Source organism: Manduca sexta, chromosome 14 (genome assembly GCF_014839805.1).
Source record: "Manduca sexta isolate Smith_Timp_Sample1 chromosome 14, JHU_Msex_v1.0, whole genome shotgun sequence".
NCBI lineage: Eukaryota > Metazoa > Arthropoda > Insecta > Lepidoptera > Sphingidae > Manduca > Manduca sexta.
This window is the reverse complement of record NC_051128.1, coordinates 1,272,553-1,297,536: the sequence shown is the minus strand read 5'-3', so window position 1 is coordinate 1,297,536 and position 24,984 is coordinate 1,272,553. Positions and strand designations below refer to the sequence as shown.

Here is a 24,984-nt window from a genome sequence, read left to right as displayed (position 1 = left end):
AATTATGCCGGCCTATTGGAACTGGATATGTCCATTGACCTTCTTAAATCAATTTCTCTTACCAAAACATGTTATAAATTGTAAGAATGGTATAAATTCCAAATTAATGGAAGGTAAATTCTTATATGCAGACTTCAAAACAATCTTAATCGTATACGTGATATTTGTAAGATGTCAAATAGACAGGCCCACATATTTCTGTAAATATTAGTGTTATGACGAAGCGTCTGGTTAATGTATGGAGCTATATTTTTCGACAAATGGGTTCGCTGGAGCTGAATGTCTCTAATATTGAAACTGCATGAGAGTTTCGAGACAAATGTAAGTATTTAACAACTTTATGTAATATGAGGTATAATTTGCTCATTTTATTTTATTTTAAAGTTTTTTTTTTAATTATACATATATACTCTTTAATAAAAAACATGCAAATAAAAATATTAAAAAATGTATGACCCTCCAATGTCGAAGCTCAAAACCCAAGCCACTGACAGTTACAGGATTCAAATTGATTCATTAATTTTATAATTGTAATTACAGAAGCAGCTGCCTTGGTGACGTGGAACACTGCGGCGAATTTCACACCTTGTTTACGATAATCGGTTTTCACTAGCAAACCCTTTATTCGCACTATGGATAGCTTTATAGTCGTTAACAATCAGAACTAAAACCAGAACTATTCCAATAACAGGCAAATTATGTATGACATAGATTTCTTCGAAGTCTTGACATCTCCTGTCAAGCACTCATGCTGAAGAAAACTAAAGTCAATAAATGGCTTTATCAGATGATTCATCGTGCATTGTTCTTGAAAATTTAAGGTCATTAAACCAAGAATACTGAGGTTTAAGAACCTACACTCCATATCCTGATCAAAATACATCCACAAAGTATTATAATATAAAGTTCTAGGCGTCAGTGCGATATCCTGACAGTAGGCTGGCTTATGTCCACGAGATTAAATGAATGATCAGTCATCCGCCAAGCTCCGCAATTGATCTCTCTAAATCAGCGGCCAAAATTCTTGGGTCATCGCCCCGAGGAGAAAAATTTACAAGACTTTCTACACCTATATTTTATGAAGCTTCCATCCTTCTCAGGCTAGCCAGAAAGCAATTGGTATATTGAAGGATATAATTCCTAGCTTTTTGCTATACGATGCATGTCGTTTGTTCTACGAAAAACAAAAAAAAATAATTGTCATTGGAATAGAGCCTAAGTCGTCAAAATTCACAAGCCGCAATGTGCGGAGACGAGTCTGGCGAATTCAGATGCATCAACAATCCTTCGGAACGGTCTCACGCGCAAAATAGCAAGCCATGACAGGATTTAGTGTCTGTGTATCAGGAACCATAAGAGATAATAGGCCGCACATCATAAAACCCAGTAACATTGTCAAAAGACAAAAAATGTTTTTACCTTATGACAATTTTATATATGTCCTTTTCTTCGTTGATGTAGTTTGCCATAAACCATTGGGAAATGCGTTGCTTGTAGTTTTGCCATGTATGAATTGTATTATCAAAACTGGACAAAATGCCAAAGTGAGATTTTTTTTTAATTTATACGCTAGGAGTGAAACGTCGGATTGCAGGAATCGTACTGAGTTTATTTGTTATATGACACGATATTTATAACAGCGAGTGGATGAAACCACCCGCATAATGTATAACAGGGTGATAGCGTTTCTTCATCTTTCATATTATCGGTTACAAAGCCTTTAGGTGCTGTAATTTAGTTCGGCTCACATCCATTGTTTCTCTGATTCGACAGCTCCATTTAAATAAACATTTCTCTCATGTTAACAGGTATTGATTTTACATCGGTACTAAACCGTTTACTATGACTTTTATTTGGTATAAAATTGTAATTAAATATACAAACGATTTAAAATAAAACTGTTGTATGTATTGATTATGTTTAACAGAAAGATGAAATAAAATTATATTAGAATCAGAATATCATTTATAAGTTCCTATATATTCTGCCAGATGATGTGCAAATATAAATCTTTGTAAATTTATAATATAAGTCAGTTTACAAAATCTTAAAGAAGATATTCTTTATTTAGTTCTCTTGTCTTCCCTAAGTATCATATAGTTTTATTAAAAAATGTTGTCTAGTCATAACATAATCCAATAAAAAATTATGTGACAATAATTATATGTTTATTACTAGTAGTACTAGGGATAGTGAAGTCTATTGGTTGAAGAATTTTAACAATCATTTCCAGATATCAATACAACTCAACCAAGAAACTTTTACTCGTATTTAATATTTAAATAGAGAAAACAATGAAATTTAATGACAATTAAAGTATAATAAATAAATAAATTAAAAAAAGCCTTTTATTTCTTTTCACAAAAGTTACAGATTTGAAAATATTATTTACAAATCCAATTTAATATAAAAAAAATATGAAATAGTTTACCTAGACTCTAAAGTATTAGTAACTATTAATTCCATAGCATTTGCTACACTCGCAATGATCGATAGGTTTCTGTTTCCAGAGAATACACCAAAATAATTAATACATTTAGTTACCTCTCGAGCAGTATCCAATTACATATTTCATATCCCGCATGTATTTATACTTGATATTACTCCTCAAATCTATTAGCGAAAGATAACTGGAAATGATTCCCGAACCGCACAGTCTTGACCTTCCCAGATAATGGGACTACATTCCTATATACGCCCTCGAGTTTACGAAATTAGCCAAACGGATGCTTATTCTGTATTATTCTATACATGAATATAGTATTCCTTGTTGTATCTGAAGGAGATATCAACGGAAATTCCCATCTAAATATTAAATACATTATGCAATAAATTAGCAGCATTTAAGACAATAGTAATTATTGTATCCAGTAATAATAAATCCAGTTTCGCAGTGTAAGAATGGTATTTTATATTTATAACTCGATATATCCATTTAAATAATAGATTAAACATAATAAAACACAGCCGATGATCATCTCATCCAACGATTTCGGAACCAAACATACGAGTCTACGGCGAAAATTATTACAAACTAACATGTGACGAAAAGCTTTAGCCGCATAAAATACTTAATTTCGACATAATTATATAATAACTATCAAATTATACGGTCGTAACGCGTCCCGATGTTTATTATCATTCGCACATCTCTCACTGATTTAATGGAAGATCTGCTTCCAGTAACCGTTGGTGATTTCCAGCGGTGCGTTCCAGGTTTTATTTTGTAAACAGTCCGCAGCGGCGGCGACCCAGAGGATGGTCGCTAGAATGCATTGAATATTTTCCGTGGACGCCGGAGCGGGATGCGCGCCGCAGCGGCCGCCGGCCGAGTGAAAGCTAAGCTCGTCTGAAAGTGTAGCCGAGCCCCTGGCTGGCATCCGCCTAAAATGGGGTGATCGCGAGCGATGGTATCGTATTGCTGGTATAAAAAGCATCGAGGCTCCCCGCCGCCGGTCAGAACGGCTTCAAACGTGAGTACGCGCACACGTGCTCGGAGTGTGCGACTATTTGTGAAGTGCATCGCGAGTGCCCGTGCGCAGCCCCGCCAGTGCATACTACCGTGACGTTGCGAAGGACGCAGCCCGTTTATCGTGTCCCTTGGATTTGTTGTGAAGTGGTCTAGAGCCTGAGGGGCTGGTGGTGTCCGGTTCGTGGTTCACGTATGATTCATGATTGTTGGAACGCACTTACAGCGATATCGAAGTGACACAAGATCCGTCGGTAAAGCCTGATACTGATACTGATAAACTTTTGATAACTTGACTTTGTCTCAACTGATTTTTATGTCCCAATAAACAATACAAGTGATCATAAATAAATTGAAATTGATCAGAGAAATGTATTTGATTTTTTTTATGATAGAACGATAAATTGCAATTGAATATTATAAAATAGAAATTATAAGTTGAATAGAAAGTAATTAAGCGAAAACAATAAATAAAAGTAACAACAATCGAAATCATATTGACCCATCGACCAACACCATAAAAGACTATAAACAATCCAGTGACGGATAAATCGGTTGGCGTACTTCCAGGCTCACATTCCCGCGTGACGTAACATCCGCGAAGGGCCGTTCGGGATAAGCTAATAAAAACACGAGCATAAAAGTCGGTATTACGCAAACCGGCGGAGCTGGCAACGTTCCCAGACGGGCACTACTCGGGTTACAGCCACAAATAGGCGCACGCGCACCGAACTTATGTACCGCCGTCGCGACGTCGGCCGGCCAGTCGATCCTAACGCGCGTGTTGTGTTCGCAGGAAGGCTCCAGGGCTGTGTTCTCGTGTCTCGACTAGCCCAAAAGTCTCGTTAGCCCTCCGAAAATGCCGAAGCCAGTGGTCCAAGAGGGTGAGGACCCCGATCCGACCCCATACCTGTTCGTTTCTTTGGAACAGAAGCGTATCGACCAGAGCAAACCCTACGATGGCAAGAAGGCATGCTGGGTGCCTGACGAAAAGGAGGGCTTCGTGCAGGGCGAGATCAAGGCCACCAAGGGAGACCTGGTGACCGTCAACCTTCCCGGAGGCGAGGTAACTTATTGATTTCTGTTATCATTCAGATAATTGAAACAACTTAGGGAATAACTTAGATCCTTATCAAGTAAATGGATAAGGTAGGGATATATCCGCAATTAGTTAACAAATAAATAGCTTTTCAATTTAGTGTCAGAGAAGCAATAAGATCATAAAAAAAGTAAATATTTTAAGTTGTCAGAATGTAAATACCTGGACAGCTGATACAATAAATAATGACAGTAACCCCTGATGGAAAGGGAGTTTATGAAGAGTAACTCTTCAAGGATGATACTAACATGTGACTTTATGTAAGCATATACTTAACATTTCTATTAAATGAGCAGGAAAAGACACTTAAAAAGGAACTCCTCTCACAAGTAAACCCGCCGAAATTCGAGAAAGTCGAAGACATGGCAGATCTGACGTACCTTAACGAGGCTGCCGTCCTTCACAATCTACGACAACGATATTACGCGAAACTGATCTATGTAAGTTGGCGCGCCAAGCGCCTGTTCATTACTATAGCACTAACTTAACGATGTTTCCCGCAGACAAAAGACTTCAAGAAGGATCAGGTGGCCCAAGTCAACCCACCTAAGTACGAAAAATGCGAGGACATGTCCAACTTGACATACCTCAACGACGCTTCAGTGTTGTATAACTTGAAGCAGAGATATTACCATAAACTTATTTACGTAAGTGGGGACCCGCGAGTCAAGAGTTGGGGCCTTGGAGTGTGCATGTTCCTCACCTCTCCAATCTTTCATCGTGTAGACACATTTCTCGATACGCTTGGAACTAAACCAAGTTTTAAAGTACAAGACTTATCTATTAACGGCGCAATTAATCTTGGAATGATTTATCAATTTGTGATCTAAAATTAGACCGATCTGCACGCCAGATGTGTCTATTTCGGGACATTTTATTATAATTGGTATATTTTGGTATACAATCAAGAAGTTTCTCTCTCGTTGAAACTAATTGGGCCCGCATTCAATGATCAATCAAATCTTTCGGTCAATTAAATATTGGCAAATGAAATATTGATGATCTCTTTATTGATATATACACGAGTGCCGATGAATTACATGCATAGAAATAAATCATTTAATAAGAATCAACAACATTCGAAGTAAATGTGTCTACCCATCCAGTGCCCTCTTCCACTTTTTAAACCAATTTCCTTCTTAGAGACCGTACTTGAACCCTTCTACCAGGACAAGTCGGTGCAAAGGACCCTGCAACAACCAGGATGTTTCTTCTATCGTTTTAGCGTTCAGTCTTCGTGTTTAGAGATAGTTTTATGTTGTGTTTTAGTTTAAGAACAATACTTTCTCGGTTACGTTGAAAGTATCTTCTATCTTCTAGAGCAATAAGGGTATCGCTACTTTACCCCTGCTCTTCTTCTGTGTTGGACTCGAAAGTCCGTCTATTGTTTTAACAGGACATTTGTTTGTGATTTAACATCAGAGTTTTGTATAAATTGGCTTTAATTGATATAAATTGCATCGAAATTATTGAAAAAACAAAATATACAAAGTTCTGTTTGTTATGCAGAGATTCAAAGTACTTGTACAGTACTGTCTCTGCTTGTGTGCTTTAGTTTAAGTGTTATTGTTTTAATATCATTCATACCATACACACTTTTTTTCTGGGACCCTGTTTTTCAAAGTTGTTCCATTGTTTCCCTACATGTAAAATCCTACCTTATATTTTAGTAACCTACCCATATTTTTCTCACGGACCCAATTTTTCATACCCGTCTTTGTATTCGATATACAACTTCTATAAATATTTTTGGACCCTCATAATTTTAGTGACAAACCCTACATAAGCTCACGAAACCGATTTTAATAACCTGAAGTGGTTTAATTATCGTCTTTTTTTGTTGGCTTGTAGCTATAAAGAAAGGCCCTACGAGTCATTCAATTTTTTTTCACGGGCCCGATTTTTCATACCTTATAGGTTAGAATTAGACATTTTTTACGGACCCAATTTTTGATACACGATATATAAAACAGTTATATAGTCCCTCTAAGGATACTCTACGTAAAAGGCGGACCCTTTTTGATACAATATTAAATATGGGGTTCTTAATATCAGGGATAATCCTTGCAAAATACTTTATAGTCTCCCCGCAATAGTTACCACCTGCGTATTATATTTGTGACCCCTATTTTTCCAATCTCAAAATCCAACTACCCTTAAAATTCACGGACCCAATTTTTCAAACTATTATAGTTTTTTGTCACATTTTTTGTTTTTATCAGGAACCCAATTTTTGCAACCTACGACAATGTTTCCCACGGTCACTTAAACTACTCACACACGGACCCTGTTTTCGAAACCCAGTGTCCCTATGATCCGTCCCATCATTTCATTACAATCATCTACCCCATCAAGCAAAATCTCTTCATTATTTAACCGTGAGTTATTCAACAGACGTACTCGGGTCTCTTCTGTGTGGCCATCAACCCTTACAAGAGGTTCCCCGTGTACACGACACGATGCGCCAAACTGTACCGAGGCAAGCGTCGTTCGGAAGTGCCTCCTCACATCTTCGCCATTTCCGACGGTGCTTACGTCAACATGTTGACCAACCACGAGAATCAATCTATGTTGATTACGTAAGTATTGACTTCTAAACTCAAAAAGTTATTAGATATACTTAAAATAAAAATTCTAATTTGTCGACAGTAACGTCAAAAACAAAAAACTTTACTATGAAGTTTATAAAAAAAGTGGTTAAAGTGTGTAGTAAAAAGTTAGTACGATAACTAAAAACCTGTATGTAAAAGTCCTCGTAAGAAGTAATAGTGACCAGTAACATCAGATTAATCGGCGAAAAAATCTATGTATTTAGCGTCAAAAACAGAGACCGCAAAATCCGTAAGATGTTAACGAAACTTACTTTTAAACCAACAGCGGTGAGTCTGGTGCCGGAAAGACTGAGAACACGAAGAAGGTAATTGCTTACTTCGCCACCGTCGGTGCTTCTCAGAAGAAGGACCCCAGCCAGGAGAAGAAGGGCTCCCTGGAAGACCAGGTCGTCCAAACTAACCCTGTGCTTGAAGCCTTCGGTAACGCCAAGACTGTGCGTAACGACAACTCCTCGCGTTTCGTAAGTATCCAATTTTCATATTACTATACTTATCATTTAGCTTTGAAGTTATATGGAACTAAATATTTCTTTACAAACTATAAAAGACTTAATATTAACAAAGAATAGAGATTGATCATCTTAGTTCTCATTAATTTTCAAATTTAAAATCATAGTTTAGTTCAACAAGCATCTATATTTAAATTTACTTTTCAAAATAAATTTACTTTTTTTTCCTAACTCCCTGTAAATTGTAAATCACGATTCGCAGACTTTAATTTTTTTTCTACCACGATGACTCTACCTGTATTTTATCCTTCCCCAGGGTAAATTCATCCGTATCCACTTCGGTCCCTCCGGAAAACTGGCTGGTGCCGACATTGAAACCTGTAAGTATGTCTCCGACCACCAACTCTTAAAGAGTTTGACATGATGCTGACCTCATGATTCCTTGCAGATCTGCTTGAGAAGGCTCGTGTCATCTCCCAGCAGGCCCTCGAGCGTTCTTACCACATCTTCTACCAGATGATGTCTGGTTCCGTCGCTGGACTTAAGGGTGTGTACCAACACTTTACAACAAACCAACAAATAAATACAACATAATTATAAACATGATTTCATAATAATTTAAAGATGGTAAAAGAATCTAAAGGTATAATAATGACTGCTATTTTTTGAATTCCAGAAGGACAGTTGTTTAAAAACTTTGAATGATAGTTAAATATTCTGTTATTTTGTTAAATATTATGTTGATATAATAACTTTTTTCTTAATTGTTAAGTATGTTTAAGATAGGTTGTCAATTCATGTTTGATGGTACATTTTTAGTTCATTGACTTTAATATAAATATGATTTTTAACTTGACCTAAAATACTAAACATAACTTGACAACGCCACACGCCACACCACACAACACACGAAAAAAAGTTGAGAACACTCACGACGGTACAATGATGATCTAATTTGAACTTTTACTATCTAGAGATGTGTTTCCTGTCAAACGACATATATGACTATAACATCGTATCGCAAGGAAAGACCACCATCCCCAATGTAGACGATGGCGAGGAGTGTGTACTGACTGACGTAAGTTCAGCCTTTAGCGAGCAGAAGGCTGGTTTACTGTTTGTGCCCACGGGAGCCGTTCAGCACCTAACGGCGCACATCCCAACCATCTCGCCAAAATACCGGCTAGAGATACCCCTAGATATAGTCTTAGTTTTGTACCGCCCTACAAAGGTGTTGGCCCTGTTTGTACCTTTAGTATTAGTTGTAAGACACCAATTATAGCATATGACAATGGTTGGTGTTTGTAGCCCAATGCCTCTTGTCCAATGACGTCAACGACTACAACATCGTGTCTCAAGGCAAGACCGTCATTCCTGGCGTCGATGACGGCGAGGAAATGAAACTTACCGACGTGAGTCCAGATGCAGAAGGCTGGCTCATCTCATGTCTCTTCTTCACTGTCTTTCGCTATAATGCTTGCTTCGCTTGTGGCCGCGGCGACTCGGCCAGTGCATGCGTATGTCAGATATTTTGCTGTTTGCAGAGGTAACGATGCTAAGCAACCGCATCTCGGACTATCCCCTCGTAAGTCAAGGGAAGACGCGTATACCAGGAGTCAACGACGCGGAACAGTTCGAACTGACTGTAGTAAGTGCCGAGTCTGCGCATGGAGCGTGCGTCTCCACGTGTCCACGCAATCGGGCCTTTTAATGCAAAATTCTGACATACACATGATATGCCCGCTCCCTGCAACAGTTCCAAGGGCTTTCCGCACAGGTTTTTTGATCACGGAGCTACGACAATCCCGTTCCAGCACCAGCACAACCGCATATAAACTAATATGTGCACACACAACACACACATAGGGCGATCATTTCAGAGGGTTACCAGGAGAAGAGTATGGTATTAACTATGTGGTTTAATTGGCAGATATGTGTTTGTTGTCCAACGACATTTACGATTACTACGTCGTATCCCAGGGTAAGATTACCATCCCCAACGTCGATGACGGTGAAGAATGTCTGTTGACTGACGTAAGTGGTAAAATTGGAAATATGGGTGGAAAGAATCAACTATTATGACATGGACGATAATGGTTATTCTGTAGAAAAAAAAGATTGTAAATCTGTTTGCAGCAATTTGAACTTTGCAGGCAATCAGATATCAAAAAAGCTTTATAAATATCCAATGATCGGATACGTAAGGGCAGCACTTAGACAACACGAAGAACAAATTCGTTTCTCGACATATTGGGAACTTCCCTGTGCACTGAGTGGATACAATAACTGTCTCCTGCTTTAAAATATCTAACGCTTTCTTTTTCATCATACTAACACTTGCTATATCATCGTTTTTCTGGTTTTCATATTTTAAGCTTTTTCCACATAAAAGAATTGAAAATTAACGCATAATTTTTCTTGCAAAATTTTAAAGTAAAATTTCATTATATTTGAACACTAACTTATTGTCCCAAAAAATTATTTAACAAAAAATATTTGGTAAATCCCGATATTAATTAACGTAAACTACCTTTACTCTCAGTATATTTTGGTACAGTAAAATCTCACTATTGTACAAGTTATTTAACCCTTCTTTTAACCTCAATTTTCTTCTTGAAAACTTACCATCTCAGCATCAATAACCCATGGTAATACGTATTTATAACATTATAGCAAGCCTTCGACATCCTCGGCTTCACCCAAGAGGAGAAGGACAACGTATACAAGATCACCGCCGCCGTCATGCACATGGGTTGCATGAAGTTCAAGCAGAGGGGTCGTGAGGAACAGGCTGAGGCCGACGGCACTGAGGTTCGCATCCTTGTATCTAGTAAATCCAAAACAATAAAAGTTAAATAAATTTTTTCGACTTCAAACATTAGTTTAGAATCTTTGATTAGAATAAAAAGTTATTCAAAAATTATGATACGGAGAAAAAAATGTAAAAAGAAATACTAATAAAATATTGCCTGCTCTTTTACAGGAGGGTGACAAGGTTGCCAAGCTCCTCGGTGTTGACTGCGCTGACCTGTACAAGAACTTGTTGAAGCCCCGCATCAAGGTCGGAAACGAGTTCGTCACCCAGGGTCGTAACAAGGACCAGGTCACCAACTCCGTCGGTGCCCTCTGCAAGGGTATCTTCGATCGTCTCTTCAAGTGGCTCGTCAAGAAGTGTAACGAGACCCTAGACACCAAGCAGAAGAGGCAGCACTTCATCGGTGTACTGGATATTGCCGGTTTCGAGATCTTCGACGTGAGTATCGGGACTTAGGAGTGAGGGTAATAAAATGTTACTGAGATTATCAGTTCACTTTAAAATAGTGAATAATGCAAAAGTATTCAATAGAACTAAAGTATTTTAGAGTAGTCAATCAGTATTTCGTATGATATTAATGCGAATTTACTTTCTTAGTACAATGGGTTTGAACAACTTTGCATTAACTTCACCAATGAGAAACTACAACAATTCTTCAACCATCACATGTTTGTGTTGGAACAAGAGGAATACACCAAGGAAGGCATTCACTGGGAATTTATTGACTTTGGAATGGACTTAGTCGCCTGCATAGATCTTATCGAAAAGGTACACCGAGTGTGCGTTAAGCTCGGTTGAAAAGTTCCCAGTTCTAAATGTGTTTAAACTATTGTGCCCCCAACTAATGGTGATTATAGATTAGCGTACATCATTAACTGTATAGACATATCCATTCACGTTGTTTTCCTATTCTTATAAAAGTTCAACGGTTTCGAGCAACTCTGCATTAACTTCACCAACGAGAAGCTCCAACAATTCTTTAACCACCACATGTTCGTACTTGAGCAAGAAGAGTACAAGAAGGAAGGCATCAACTGGACCTTTATCGATTTCGGAATGGACTTGCTCGCTTGTATCGATCTTATCGAGAAGGTAATTTTCGGGTTAGGCATGGTCGATACACCCGTCGGAGGCAGGGAGCTCTCGTGGCGGGATAACATTTGGTCGGACATCCAAGTCTATGGGACGGACTTGGTCTCTTCTCTAGGTTTTCCAAAACGGCGGAACGAAATCCGCAGTAACGCCTTCGAACCTAACTAAACAACCCCATTAATATCCCTGCAGTTCAACGGTTTTGAGCAACTCTGCATTAACTTCACAAACGAGAAACTGCAGCAGTTCTTTAACCATCACATGTTCGTACTGGAGCAAGAAGAGTACCAGCGCGAAGGCATCGAATGGACTTTCATTGACTTTGGCATGGATCTCCAACATTGCATTGACCTTATTGAAAAGGTAGATGGCGTAAACGCAACACGGAACGCTTGCCGCACGCCACACGGGCCCTCGAATATTGTCGACTAAATTTACAAATTTTCTATCTTTTATGATATCAAAATTTCCAATCGGCTTCAGAACCAAAGACCCTATTCGAGCGACTCAGTCAATGCTGTTTGCCCTTTGTGTTTTTATGTGTGTTTTCTGTGTGTTTTTTCTATCAGAACTTCGTCCCACTAGGCAGACCAAATCAACGCGAACACTTACAAAGCCAATTCAAAGTTATTAATCAAAAATATAACAATTATCTTTTCATGTCTCGTCGCGACCAGATGAACGGATTTAATCAGCTATGTATTAACTTTACGAACGAGAAATTACAACAATATTTTAACCATTTCATGTTCGTCCTAGAACAAGAAGAATACGAAAGGGAAGGGATACAATGGACTTTTATAGATTTTGGTATGGATCTCCAAGCGACAATAAATTTAATAGAAAAGGTATTAGAAAATGTTTAAAGCTTGAAGGTAGGCGCGGCTAGAAGAGCTTCAGGCTATTAAGTCATCGCCTGCAACGCAAAACTGGCTGTCTGTCCCTTGCCCCGCGGTAATGTTCTATCCAAAACGTCGCTTGAACCGCACATGCTATAAAGCAAGCGAATTCACTGCATTCGACAAGTAATGGTCATAAATTCATAGTCATCTCTTCCCGTAAATATATCGACACCGCTGTAAGGTCGCGCACAAATTCCATAATCTTATTGCTAAAATCTAAATTATGAAGTAAATAACATATCTAATTTCAGTATACTTTACTATATTGGTATTATTTTAACCGCTTTTCGTCTATGTATTGAATAATTAAATCTACATGACTATAATTGGCTTATTTTACCAACACAACGCTGTTACACTTTTCACTATTGCATGACGCTTGTATGATAACGCAAAACTTAACAACTCTTATTGTAAAAATCCTTAAATCAAAAACACACTTTTATAAATTTTCTTTTCAGTAAGTAAATTGATTACACAGTTTCTTATTTTGTTAATAAACATTATTATTGCAGTTATCATGTTCCTCCATATTAGTACAAAGCCCAGAGACGCGCCGCTACACAATGTTCGCGGTCTAACTTCACCGGTCCGTTTTCAGCCTATGGGTATCCTCTCCATCCTTGAGGAAGAGTCTATGTTCCCGAAAGCCACTGACCAGACCTTCATTGAGAAGTTGAACAACAACCACTTGGGCAAATCTGCTCCTTACCTGAAGCCCAAGCCCCCCAAGCCTGGTTGCCAGGCCGCTCACTTCGCCATTGGTCACTACGCCGGTAACGTAAGTATCGACTACCTACGAGTTAACTCTCTAGGACTTCTTACCAGGTTGCATACTAATAAAAATCTTCTTGGAATAGGTCGGCTACAACATCACCGGATGGCTTGAGAAGAACAAGGACCCCCTCAACGACACTGTCGTTGACCAGTTCAAGAAGGGCGCCAACAAGTTGTTGGTTGAGATCTTCGCTGACCATCCTGGTCAGTCTGGTGACGCTGGTGGCGGCGGTGGCAAGGGTATGTATCATTTTAATACGTGATTAGGGATAAACAATGAAATTGAAATGTAATATTACTTTGATAATCCATACTTTGATCAAATAGCCCTTTATTATACAAGCAACGTGGAAGATGACCAGGTATCATGAGCTGTAAACTACTCCTGTGAACTTGCATCCATCAACAACGACATATGGCTATCTATGAACACCTCAAGACTATTTCATCTGATACCAATACCAAGATTGCGATGATACTTCGGCTCTCTTGGTCCATTACGTATACTGCTAATTTCATTTTTTCCTATTTACTGATGCATATCATCATAGATACCGAAACACCCTTTTATTCCATTCTGACATTTTATTTTAACTGAAATAGGCGCTGGTGGCAAGCGCGCTAAGGGTTCCGCCTTCCAGACCGTATCTTCACTCTACAGGGTAAAAAAAATACGACATACGAGATTTGCTTCTGTGGCTCCTCGTGGCTTAACTGTTATCGTCCGTCTATATGTTTAGGGCTGGCGTCTATTGTTCGGAGCATATGTTATGCATCTAGGCTCTCGTACGATAGCGCCGGCCCAGCACGCTTATCATTAATACCACGTTAGTCAATGTATAGTTTACAGCACAGCTCATGTCGCCGCCACTGTGTCCCAGGTGTTTGTCGTCGGGTGTCCCACTGTCCAAATGTCTATTATTGTGATTGTGATTGTCCTGCACTAATTCATTGCTTGTTTAATATACGTCCATAGGCGGTCGCGGTAAGAAGGGTGGTGGTTTCGCTACTGTCTCCTCCGCCTACAGGGTATACATATGTTTCAAATTTTATCTAGATTATATTTTTTGTTGCTGTTATCATAAAAGATGTAGATACCTACTTGGGTGTAGCTCTACATCGCGTTGTGTTGTTTTACTTGTAGGGAATCATCAAAAACCTTCATTGAAAGGGTACTTTACCAGCATATCATTCATTATGGTACATACTACGTCAAATGCACCATCATTCATATTAGATGCACTATTTTGGTCGTTTGAAAGAAAAATACAAATTCAAAACGAAAATTCAGCAGCAAAATAGTTTACTTAAAAAACGTACGATGCTACGTTTGCCGCTGATCATACTAATGTGTCCGTGTTGTATGTCCTAACATTGTGTGTTGTGACCATCTCATTATATGTACTTCTTTGTTTGTCACGTCCATGTGTGTCGCTTTTAAATGTTCACCAAAGATTGTTTCAAATACATTGAAATAGTCTTTTTGCAACTCTTAGCTGTAGGCTCTATGTCGCTTATTGTGAAATTTGACGACTTAAATGTTAAATGTTTTGTGGTTTGCAAAACCGATGGCTTACCGTTCCCCGCTGACTCGTGAACTCTCCACAGGAACAACTTAACAACCTGATGACAACGCTGAGGTCGACACAACCTCACTTCGTGCGTTGTATCATCCCCAACGAATTGAAGCAGCCTGGTGAGTTACATTTCTGAACACCTATATAACAAAGGATTTTTTTCACCAATATAAGAATTACCCTTTTAGATAAATTCAATGTTTCATTTTTATTACTTTAAAACATGTATAGCAAAGAAACATAAATAGGAAAAAGTAAAGAAATTAATCATACCAATTTAATTATAGTATTTTTTTTTTGCCTTTCATAATAATTGATAGCTAATAAATGGACCGTAAGAATGAAAATCAACGCTAAACCATATAAATTATATCCAAAAACCACTAACACGTAGTTCTAGAGACCGTTGAAATGTAACTAGCCCGTAAGTTGTACTCGGCGATGTCCTGTACCGTTCCCTCGCCCTCCAGGTCTCATCGACTCCCACCTTGTGATGCACCAGCTGACCTGTAACGGTGTGCTTGAGGGCATCCGTATTTGCCGTAAAGGTTTCCCCAACAGGATGGTCTACCCAGACTTCAAGCTCCGGTAAGATCAACACTAAAATAACTCTTGAAATCATTCCAATAGCCGAAACCACTCACGCGGCAAATATTCGAGCCATCGTATAACATTTTTGATGTCATTGGATTAAATTTATTTTGATACATCATATTTTGTGTTGGAGTCTAAACAAAATTCTTCTCTGGAACGATCGAGTTATTCTCGTACGGTTGCCGTGTCGTTTGCGTCATGCCAACCCTGAGTAATATTTTCTAAAAATGTTTCGATGACTCTTCACACTTCAATTTATTTTGAGTCCAGGTGTTAATGTACAGTGACACATTGTAGACTAGTTTATTTATAAGTGAATCTTTATAAAGCTTATATTTGATGAACAGTTATATGATTCTTGCGCCAGTCGCGATGTCGAAGGAAAAAGATCCTAAAGAAGCCTGTAGAAAATGTCTGGAGGAAGTGGGACTCGACCCCGAAAGCTATCGTATTGGCCACACAAAGGCAAGCCTTGATAATGGAATGGAAACGCATGTTAAAATTGTGGACGAAACCTGAACAAGAGATACATTGTAGTTTGAATTAGTTTACGTCCACTAGATTTGTTAATAATTTAGCTGCACTTTGTGACATCATCTTATACGATGTACCATGTGGTAATCAAGCCCATTTGTATCCATGTTTTGAAGTAGTTACCAGACACATGCTCACGGCAGATGCGTAGATGTTTGATACCCCAGTTATCCTCATGTTACCTTGTGATACCCAACACGTATTATATAGAGTATGTTTTAAGGCATTTTATATAGACATGATCCCTCATTGTGTGCCCATGTATTTTGATAATGTAGCTACAAGATCCTGGCACCTCAAGCCGTCGAAAAAGAGTCCGATCCTAAGAAAATCGCCCAAGTGATCCTGGAGGCTACCGGTTTGGATGTCGAGTCATACCGTCTCGGTCACACCAAGGCATGTCTCGGAACTAGTATTGTAGTTAGCAGCTGAAGGTCCCAGAGCGACCCGTAGACGGGGTCGCCGGGCTTACGCTTGTCGAATTACTAGCACCTTATGAGACAGGTGTCGTAGTTTGGCTAAACTGTACCCGCTTACCTCATGGAGTCCTAGTTACTTAGACTCTATATCCTTATCCTGACACGAACATGTACATAAATACAGTGTTTATTATTATTATGTGTGCTCCCCAAACGCAGATACAAAATTCTGTGCCCGAACCTCGTCAAAGAACCAATTACACCGGAGAAAGCCACAGAGAAAATTCTCGAACATACCGGTCTGGATTCGGAGTCTTTCAGGCTCGGAAAGACCAAGGTATCGCCACACGCATGAACACACTACACCGCACTCAATCTGTCTATCCTTATGCATGAAACTGTAAAAATGTAACCTGCATAATATATTTATCTTTCTTGTGTGTTATTTAATACTTTATTTTAAGAATCTGTTACTAATACTACTCGATGTTCAATCTTAGCGTGTATTCTTTCTTCGATTACAAAAATCTCTTCCTCTGAATCTATTTTTGCACCAGTTATTAATACTGGAGTTTTGGAATTTTGATGAGTTATAAATTTGGCTCGCCCTACATTCCGACACGTGTGTGACACATAATGTATGGAAACAGGTGTTCTTCCGCGCTGGTGTCCTGGGTCAGATGGAAGAGTTGCGTGACGACAGGCTCGCCAAGATCGTCTCGTGGCTCCAGGCCTACATCCGTGGTTACCTGTCCCGTAAGGAGTACAAGAAGCTGCAGGAACAGAGGTAATTACAATCCAGTGACTTGCAACTTAGCCACTCCATATTTGGCCACCGAGGCTACAAAATTTTTTTGTCCTTAGGTTGGCTCTCCAAGTTGTCCAGCGCAACTTGCGCAAGTACCTGCAACTCCGCACCTGGCCCTGGTGGAAGCTGTGGCAGAAGGTCAAGCCCCTCCTCAACGTCACCCGCATCGAGGATGAGATGGCGGTGAGTATCAATCATCGACGTCATTAAAATGATTGAGCACTCTGACCCAATATGAACAAGTTTGGCACCGGTGATTCACATCAACGCAAATAGAACCGACCGCGCCCACCTGTCGGTTACGCGACACCGCACCACCTGCGCCCATTTCTGGACTCCGCTGCCCCCTCCCCTCCCCGCTCCCCGCTCCGGGCGGCCGCCGCCCGCGCGTTTTTTCCATGCGCTGTTCCGTGCGGGGGCGGCCCGGCGCTCCGCCGCCCGCTGGAAAACTCCAGCGGCGGTCAGTACCGGAGCGGTCGGCGGCGCGCGCACCAACCCTTCCGAATATCTCGAACGAACCGAACACTATTGCATTCCTATTTTTTATATTTGATGTTTTAACTAATTAAAAATCAACAATGGCCGACGTGGTTCATAAATCCGAGTGGAACGGGAACGGTGTGGATAAAAGTGCTGAAATATTACAGAAACTTGAGGAGAAGGCACAGAAGGCCCAGGAGGCTTTCGAGAGGGAAGAGAAACTCCGCAAGGAAGTCGAGGCCCTCAACGCCAAGCTTCTGGAGGAGAAGACCGCCCTGCTCGCCAACCTTGAGGGAGAGAAGGGCTCTCTGTCCGAGACCCAGGAGCGCGCCAACAAGCTCCAGGCGCAGAAGGCTGACCTCGAGAACCAGCTTAGGGTGAGTAACTTACAATATCAGTTTAACATATTAAACCTTTCATCGCCACTTATAATTTTAGTAGTCGTAAAGTATCAAGTGTTTAGTTTTCCGGGATGTGTAATGCGAACTGAAATAGTCGAGATTTAGGTTGCGATTTCATGTTTACTCCTAATTAGTTTAATTAGTTTTGATATAATCTCATTTCTTGGAAGAACATCACACGCCGCTCACCAAATATGTTTATGCACACACAGTTGCGCACTCCATCGCGAAGTTGCCTTACGTGATTCTTTAAATAAACATCGGGTTTGTTTAGATGGGAAATAGCTCGTTGAGGTTTAAAAATATTCTTTACGTCTACAAAGTTTTATTGCAAACAATTAATTGCGCTTTTATACGTCGGCATACGAAAACCAGATGCAATCGATAAACGATTATTTTAAATAAACACCCAGTTAATGTAATGCAATAACATAACTTAACTTTTATCGTAGGACACCCAAGACCGCCTCACTCAGGAGGAGGATGCCCGCAACCAGCTCTTCCAAGCCAAGAAGAAGCTCGAGCAGGAAGTCTCTGGCCTCAAGAAGGATGTCGAGGACTTGGAACTGTCCGTGCAGAAGGCCGAACAGGACAAGGCCACCAAGGACCACCAGATCCGCAACTTGAACGACGAGATCGCCCACCAGGACGAGCTCATCAACAAGTTGAACAAGGAGAAGAAACTCCAGGGCGAATCTAACCAGAAGACCTCTGAGGAGCTCCAGGCCGCCGAAGACAAGGTCAACCACCTCAACAAGGTCAAGCAGAAGCTCGAACAGACCCTCGACGAGCTTGAGGACTCCCTTGAGCGCGAGAAGAAGCTGCGCGCCGACGTTGAGAAGCAGAGGAGGAAGGTTGAGGGCGACCTCAAGCTTACCCAGGAAGCCGTCGCCGACCTCGAGCGCAACAAGAAGGAGCTCGAGCAGACCATCCAGCGCAAGGACAAGGAGATCTCCTCCCTTACCGCCAAGCTCGAGGACGAGCAGTCCCTTGTCAGCAAGCTCCAGAAACAGATCAAGGAGCTCCAAGGACGCATCGAGGAGCTCGAGGAGGAAGTCGAGTCCGAGCGCCAGGCCCGCGCTAAGGCTGAGAAGCAGCGCGCCGACCTCGCCCGTGAACTCGAAGAGCTGGGTGAGCGTCTTGAGGAGGCCGGTGGTGCCACCTCCGCTCAGATTGAGCTGAACAAGAAGCGTGAGGCCGAGCTCAGCAAGCTGCGCCGTGACCTCGAGGAGGCCAACATCCAGCACGAGTCCACCCTCGCCAACCTCCGCAAGAAGCACAACGATGCCGTCGCCGAGATGGGTGAGCAGCTCGACCAGCTCAACAAGCTCAAGGCTAAGTGAGTATTTTCAGTATTTACAGTCGTCCATTAATGCTATCAAAATAGATTAACGATCGTAAATCTTTTATTGAGGGTGTAAAGTTTAGAACGCCTTTATTGAAACTTGATGCGAAATCCAGGGCAGAGCACGACCGTGCGTCCTGCTACAACGAGCTAAACAACACGCGCGCCGCGGTCGATCAAGTAGCGCGGGAGAAGGTAACATGTCATCAGTAGAGGCATGTGTACCGCCTGGGGTGTTCCCTGCATGGACCCACTACCTAAACACTTTACTCGACATACACTAGTGTCAACCGACACGCTCCTGTAATTGGTCAAGTATTATTCTAAATCTGTGTAATATTCTATCCATCAGGGCTGAGAAAGAGCGTGCTCAATACTTTAGCGAAGTCAATGACCTCCGTGCCGGTCTCGACCATTTGTCCAACGAAAAGGTACAAAATGAAAGATGAAATGCAAATGGAAAGATATTAAGCGCTTCGCAGCTTATTGACAAGAAAAAAATGTACACAAATACATCATACACTAAACTCATTGCAAATATTAACGATGTCCTTAACAATTCCATCGGACTATACAAACTCATAGCATGAAGCTGACCAGCTACAGCTTAACAACGAGTGGACACTAATTATAGATTAGATTATTGTTATTTGAATTAATTACCGTTAGAATTAATAAAAAAATAAAATAGCATGACTAGGTGATAATATAAAATAACTGTATGAGGTAGGTGGAACGTTTGAAAACTAACAAAAAATATAATATTTTCATCAACATTCTGAAATGACACTTCCAATACATAGTTTATTTATTATAGTATTATTTAAAACCAACAACCCCTTTCTACCATTAACCATACTAAACCATTATGAGACTAGCTAATAAATAAATTTGAACATAGGCTGCCCAAGAGAAGATCGTCAAGCAGCTGCAGCACCAGCTCAACGAAGTCCAGAGCAAGGCTGACGAGGCCAACCGTACTCTCAACGACCTGGATGCCGCTAAGAAGAAGCTGTCCATCGAGAACTCCGACCTGCTCCGCCAACTGGAGGAGGCCGAGTCCCAGGTGTCGCAGCTTTCCAAGATCAAGGTGTCGCTCACCACCCAACTGGAGGACACCAAGAGGCTCGCCGACGAGGAAGCCAGGGTATGTATAGTTTCAATATTAATTAACCTTTATTTAATTTTGAAAATAATAATATCAGGTACTTGGTAATTAAACAACAACCTCTATTATATTCACAATCTCAATTAAATTGTTAATCCCTATAGTCAAGTTTTGAGTGCCGATAAAGTACAGCTGTAAAATAAATAAGATAAAACAATTAATAATGATCTAAATTCCTTTGTCCACAGGAACGCGCCACCCTGCTTGGCAAGTTCCGCAACTTGGAGCACGACCTGGACAACATCCGCGAACAGGTCGAGGAGGAAGCCGAAGGCAAGGCTGACCTTCAGCGCCAGCTGTCCAAGGCCAACGCCGAGGCCCAACTGTGGCGCTCCAAGTACGAGTCCGAGGGCGTCGCCCGCTCCGAGGAACTCGAGGAGGCCAAGCGCAAGCTCCAGGCCCGCCTTGCCGAGGCCGAGGAGACCATTGAGTCCCTCAACCAGAAGGTTGTTGCCCTCGAAAAGACCAAGCAGCGCCTCGCCACCGAGGTCGAGGACCTGCAGCTCGAGGTCGACCGTGCCACCGCTATTGCCAACGCTGCCGAAAAGAAACAGAAGGCCTTCGACAAGATCATTGGCGAATGGAAGCTCAAGGTCGACGACCTCGCCGCCGAGCTCGACGCCAGCCAGAAGGAATGCCGCAACTACTCCACCGAACTGTTCCGCCTCAAGGGTGCCTACGAGGAAGGCCAGGAACAACTCGAGGCTGTCCGCCGCGAGAACAAGAACCTCGCCGACGAAGTCAAGGACCTCCTCGACCAGATCGGCGAAGGTGGCCGCAACATCCACGAGATCGAGAAGGCCAGGAAGCGCCTCGAGGCCGAGAAGGACGAGCTCCAGGCTGCCCTCGAGGAGGCCGAGGCCGCCCTCGAACAGGAGGAGAACAAGGTCCTGCGCGCTCAACTCGAGCTGTCCCAGGTCAGGCAGGAGATCGACAGGCGTATCCAGGAGAAGGAGGAGGAATTCGAGAACACACGCAAGAACCACCAGCGTGCCCTCGACTCCATGCAGGCTTCCCTCGAAGCCGAGGCTAAGGGCAAGGCTGAGGCCCTGCGCATGAAGAAGAAGCTCGAGGCTGACATCAACGAGCTCGAGATCGCCCTCGACCACGCCAACAAGGCTAACGCCGAGGCCCAGAAGAACATCAAGCGTTACCAGCAACAGATCAAGGACCTCCAGACCGCCCTCGAGGAGGAACAGCGCGCCCGCGACGACGCCCGCGAACAGCTCGGCATCTCGGAACGCCGCGCCAACGCTCTCCAGAACGAGCTGGAAGAGTCCCGCACTCTGCTGGAACAGGCCGACCGCGCCCGCCGCCAGGCCGAACAGGAACTCGGCGACGCTCACGAACAGCTCAACGAGCTCTCCGCACAAAACGCTTCCCTCTCTGCCGCCAAGAGGAAACTCGAGTCCGAGCTGCAGACCCTGCACTCCGACCTCGACGAGCTCCTCAACGAGGCTAAGAACTCCGAGGAGAAGGCTAAGAAGGCCATGGTCGACGCCGCTCGTCTCGCTGACGAACTCCGCGCCGAGCAGGAACACGCCCAGACTCAGGAGAAACTCCGCAAGGCCCTCGAGCAGCAGATCAAGGAACTGCAGGTCAGGCTGGACGAGGCCGAGGCCAACGCCCTCAAGGGAGGCAAGAAGGCCATCCAGAAACTGGAACAGAGGGTCAGGGAGCTCGAGAATGAGCTCGACGGCGAACAGAGGAGACACGCCGACGCACAGAAGAACCTCCGCAAGTCCGAGAGGCGCATCAAGGAGCTCACCTTCCAGGCCGAGGAGGACCGCAAGAACCACGAGCGCATGCAGGACCTTGTCGACAAACTGCAGCAGAAGATCAAGACATACAAGAGGCAGATCGAAGAGGCCGAAGAAATCGCCGCCCTCAACTTGGCTAAGTTCCGCAAGGCACAGCAGGAGTTGGAGGAGGCTGAAGAGAGGGCAGACCTCGCCGAGCAGGCCATCAGCAAATTCCGTGGCAAGGGACGCGCGGGATCCGCAGCGAGAGGAGTCAGTCCGGCGGTGAGTTCATAACTTTTATATAAACTATACAGGCCCGTAGCTAGGAATTGTACTGGGTGACCTTTAATAAATAAAAAATGCTTAACTTTAAATATTATATGAAATGAACAGGAAAATTAAGTGTACCTACATTGTTGATTGATTTTGTGAAAGCTTTATTATTTGAAAATTTTGGGGCTTTGATAATCTCACTGTGTACGGGCTTAATTATTTATTATTGATAGTATAATCTCACTAAACATATGCTCTTTGGTACAGGCGTCCGTTAAAGGGCGTCCATAGACAGCACTGGAGTATTATGTAAGTTGGCAACTATTGTTGCGCTCCCCCACGGCACTGAGGATCAGTGCTGGATTTAGACCTAGTCCCCTGACGTGGATCTTGCATGCCCCGGCATGTGTCCCGCATGACCCCCCGTGGGCCTGTGAGCGCAGATGATGACCTCTTGTTCTGTTACAGCCCCAGCGCTCGCGCCCCGCCCTGGCTGACGGATTCGGCACCTTCCCACCTAGGTTCGACCTGGCGCCCGAAGATTTCTAAACGTTCCACTACAAGAAACATTGACGGACTGTACAGATTTTTCGTTGAAATAATGTAACATTTTTATACATAGAATACGTGTTACTACCGCGTGTAACGGGAAACTGTTAAAAACAAAATGCACACATTTTTTGTAAGCCAAAAAAAAATATACAATCTAGTGATCTAATCTTTTTACGAAAGGATATTTTGTAATTTGTTGATATTTATTTATATTATTTATTGCCGTGGAGTATGTATCGTGGGGGCGCGGGCGGCGTGGCGGCGCCCGAGTACTCCGAGACACACCCGCCAGCCCCGCACCGCGCGCCGCACCGCCGCCCGCGCCCCAATTGACATCTAAATAAACGATATCGTTGTCATAAAATATTAACAAGGCATTTTATTTGATCTACCCCCGCTTCTACAAATCCTACACATTCTAAATATACACTTAAAATGTCTGAAAATCACATACCAAGTTTACACATACTTACTCATACACATATACTAAACACATAAACTCACGCCTGTCTCGCTGAAAGATTCGGCAGAGGTGCGAATTCTATTCTACGCTTTATAAAACTTATTTCTTTCCCAAGGGAATGAATTTACATAAGCCATATCATACAAATACTTACACATTCAAACACATTATGACGAAGAAACTTTACCTGATTCCTGTCATTTATTGATATTCACCTGAACATTAATTATAGCATCGTATTACCGACATATAATCAACAGTTAACACAATTCAATTGATATTTATAAAACAAAACAAGTAATAGATACAGGTTACTAAAATAGGTCGTGTATTAATGCTAATCCCAGCCAACTCAGGTGTTTAAAATACACACGAATATCCACCTCACCTGGATATTGAATCTAGAGCGCCACGGTACACAACCCACGTAGCTGGCATCAAACCAATGAGGTTACAAAAAAATGGAACCGTCACATTACCTGACACTATTTGACACACATTCTTTCACAATCTTCAAAATTAGGCCCAATTATAATATTATTGTACTTTGTTTCTTATAATACGATGTTCAACCGCTTTAGGAAAGCAGTGTTTGCTTTCGCTATGAACAATTACAATTTGTCATTCCGTCTACATACTTACCAAAATGTACACGTGGTAAAAATACTGTTTTTCCAAACGAAATATACATTTCAACAGTATTTATTCCAGTACACACCATTATACATATCTATAATATCCCTCAAATGTAATAAAGCGACATTTAAATTCGTTCCAGAATGTTCAATCATAAATACCTTGTCACTTTATTTCTAAATATATTAATGTAGACAGCTTTAAAGGCCTAATTAATTAACACATCATTCCATCTATTTCTGTTTGTCGACAGTCAACTAAAACACCTGACAGATATAAATATACCGCCCACTCTTAACTTCTGACGCTGGAATGGCGAGAAGCAATCAGGCCGGCATAATTATGACGATCATAATTAAGTCTCTCTGGTTGACATTATCTTAGATTTCGTCGAATTTAACATATGGTGCTATGAAGGTTTGCTGTTTCTTGAAGAACTCGGACACTAATATTTAGTGCATCTAATTATTATCATTATTAGTAGCTTGTTCTAATGCATTTAATGGTGTCAGTTGTAGAGCATATCCATATATAATAATATGTCTCGTGTATTATATACTGTCCCACTACTGGGCAGGGGCCTCCTCTACTAATGAGAAGGATTAGGCCTTAGTCCACCACACTGGCCTAGTGCGGATTGGTAGACTTCACACACCCTCAAAATTTATATAGAAAACTTCTCAGGTATGCAGGTTTCCTCACGATGTTTTTCTTCACCATTAAAGCAATTAATTCACAAAGAATACATACATAATTATTTTAAAAAAGTCAGAGATG

The 24,984-nt window shown here is 41.7% G+C and overlaps 1 protein-coding gene across 49 annotated transcripts; it reads left to right on the top strand.

The window, feature by feature from the left end:
* The first annotated feature begins 4,233 nt into the window (after window positions 1-4,233).
* Window positions 4,234-23,478, top strand: LOC115447480 (myosin heavy chain, muscle). 49 transcript variants are annotated; one of them, XM_037438692.1, is made up of 25 exons: window positions 4,236-4,535; window positions 5,072-5,215; window positions 6,963-7,147; window positions 7,446-7,641; window positions 7,946-8,009; window positions 8,078-8,176; window positions 8,938-9,041; window positions 10,303-10,440; window positions 10,613-10,882; window positions 11,729-11,899; window positions 13,040-13,219; window positions 13,299-13,455; window positions 13,819-13,877; window positions 14,824-14,911; window positions 15,263-15,380; window positions 16,559-16,676; window positions 16,990-17,126; window positions 17,204-17,330; window positions 17,795-18,004; window positions 18,481-19,367; window positions 19,726-19,804; window positions 20,275-20,520; window positions 20,730-22,565; window positions 22,824-22,865; window positions 23,025-23,093. In XM_037438692.1, exons 1-24 carry the CDS (start codon window positions 4,329-4,331, stop codon window positions 22,845-22,847), a joined length of 5,844 nt encoding a protein of 1,947 aa, XP_037294589.1. In that variant the 5' UTR covers window positions 4,236-4,328; the 3' UTR covers window positions 22,848-22,865; window positions 23,025-23,093. The 49 variants fall into 49 exon arrangements, with proteins under 49 accessions (XP_030030421.1, XP_030030422.1, XP_030030426.1 ...); XM_030174561.2 differs by lacking the exons at window positions 8,938-9,041; window positions 11,729-11,899; window positions 13,819-13,877; window positions 19,726-19,804; window positions 22,824-22,865 and adding exons at window positions 9,560-9,663; window positions 11,042-11,212; window positions 14,192-14,244; window positions 19,490-19,568 and having other exon boundaries at window positions 4,234-4,535; window positions 23,025-23,478; XM_030174562.2 differs by lacking the exons at window positions 8,938-9,041; window positions 11,729-11,899; window positions 13,819-13,877; ... (1 more) ...; window positions 19,726-19,804; window positions 22,824-22,865 and adding exons at window positions 8,604-8,707; window positions 11,042-11,212; window positions 14,192-14,244; window positions 15,734-15,851; window positions 19,490-19,568 and having other exon boundaries at window positions 4,234-4,535; window positions 23,025-23,478.
* Window positions 23,479-24,984: the final 1,506 nt, after the last annotated feature.

Coding starts and splice junctions, on each gene's coding strand:
- LOC115447480 (XM_030174566.2), top strand. CDS start 4,329: ATGCCGAAGCCAGTGGTCCAAGAGGGTGAGGACCCCGATCCGACCCCA. Junction 11,213..13,039: donor GCATAGATCTTATCGAAAAG/GTACACCGAGTG, acceptor GTCCGTTTTCAG/CCTATGGGTATCCTCTCCAT. Junction 14,912..15,262: donor CAACGAATTGAAGCAGCCTG/GTGAGTTACATT, acceptor CTCGCCCTCCAG/GTCTCATCGACTCCCACCTT.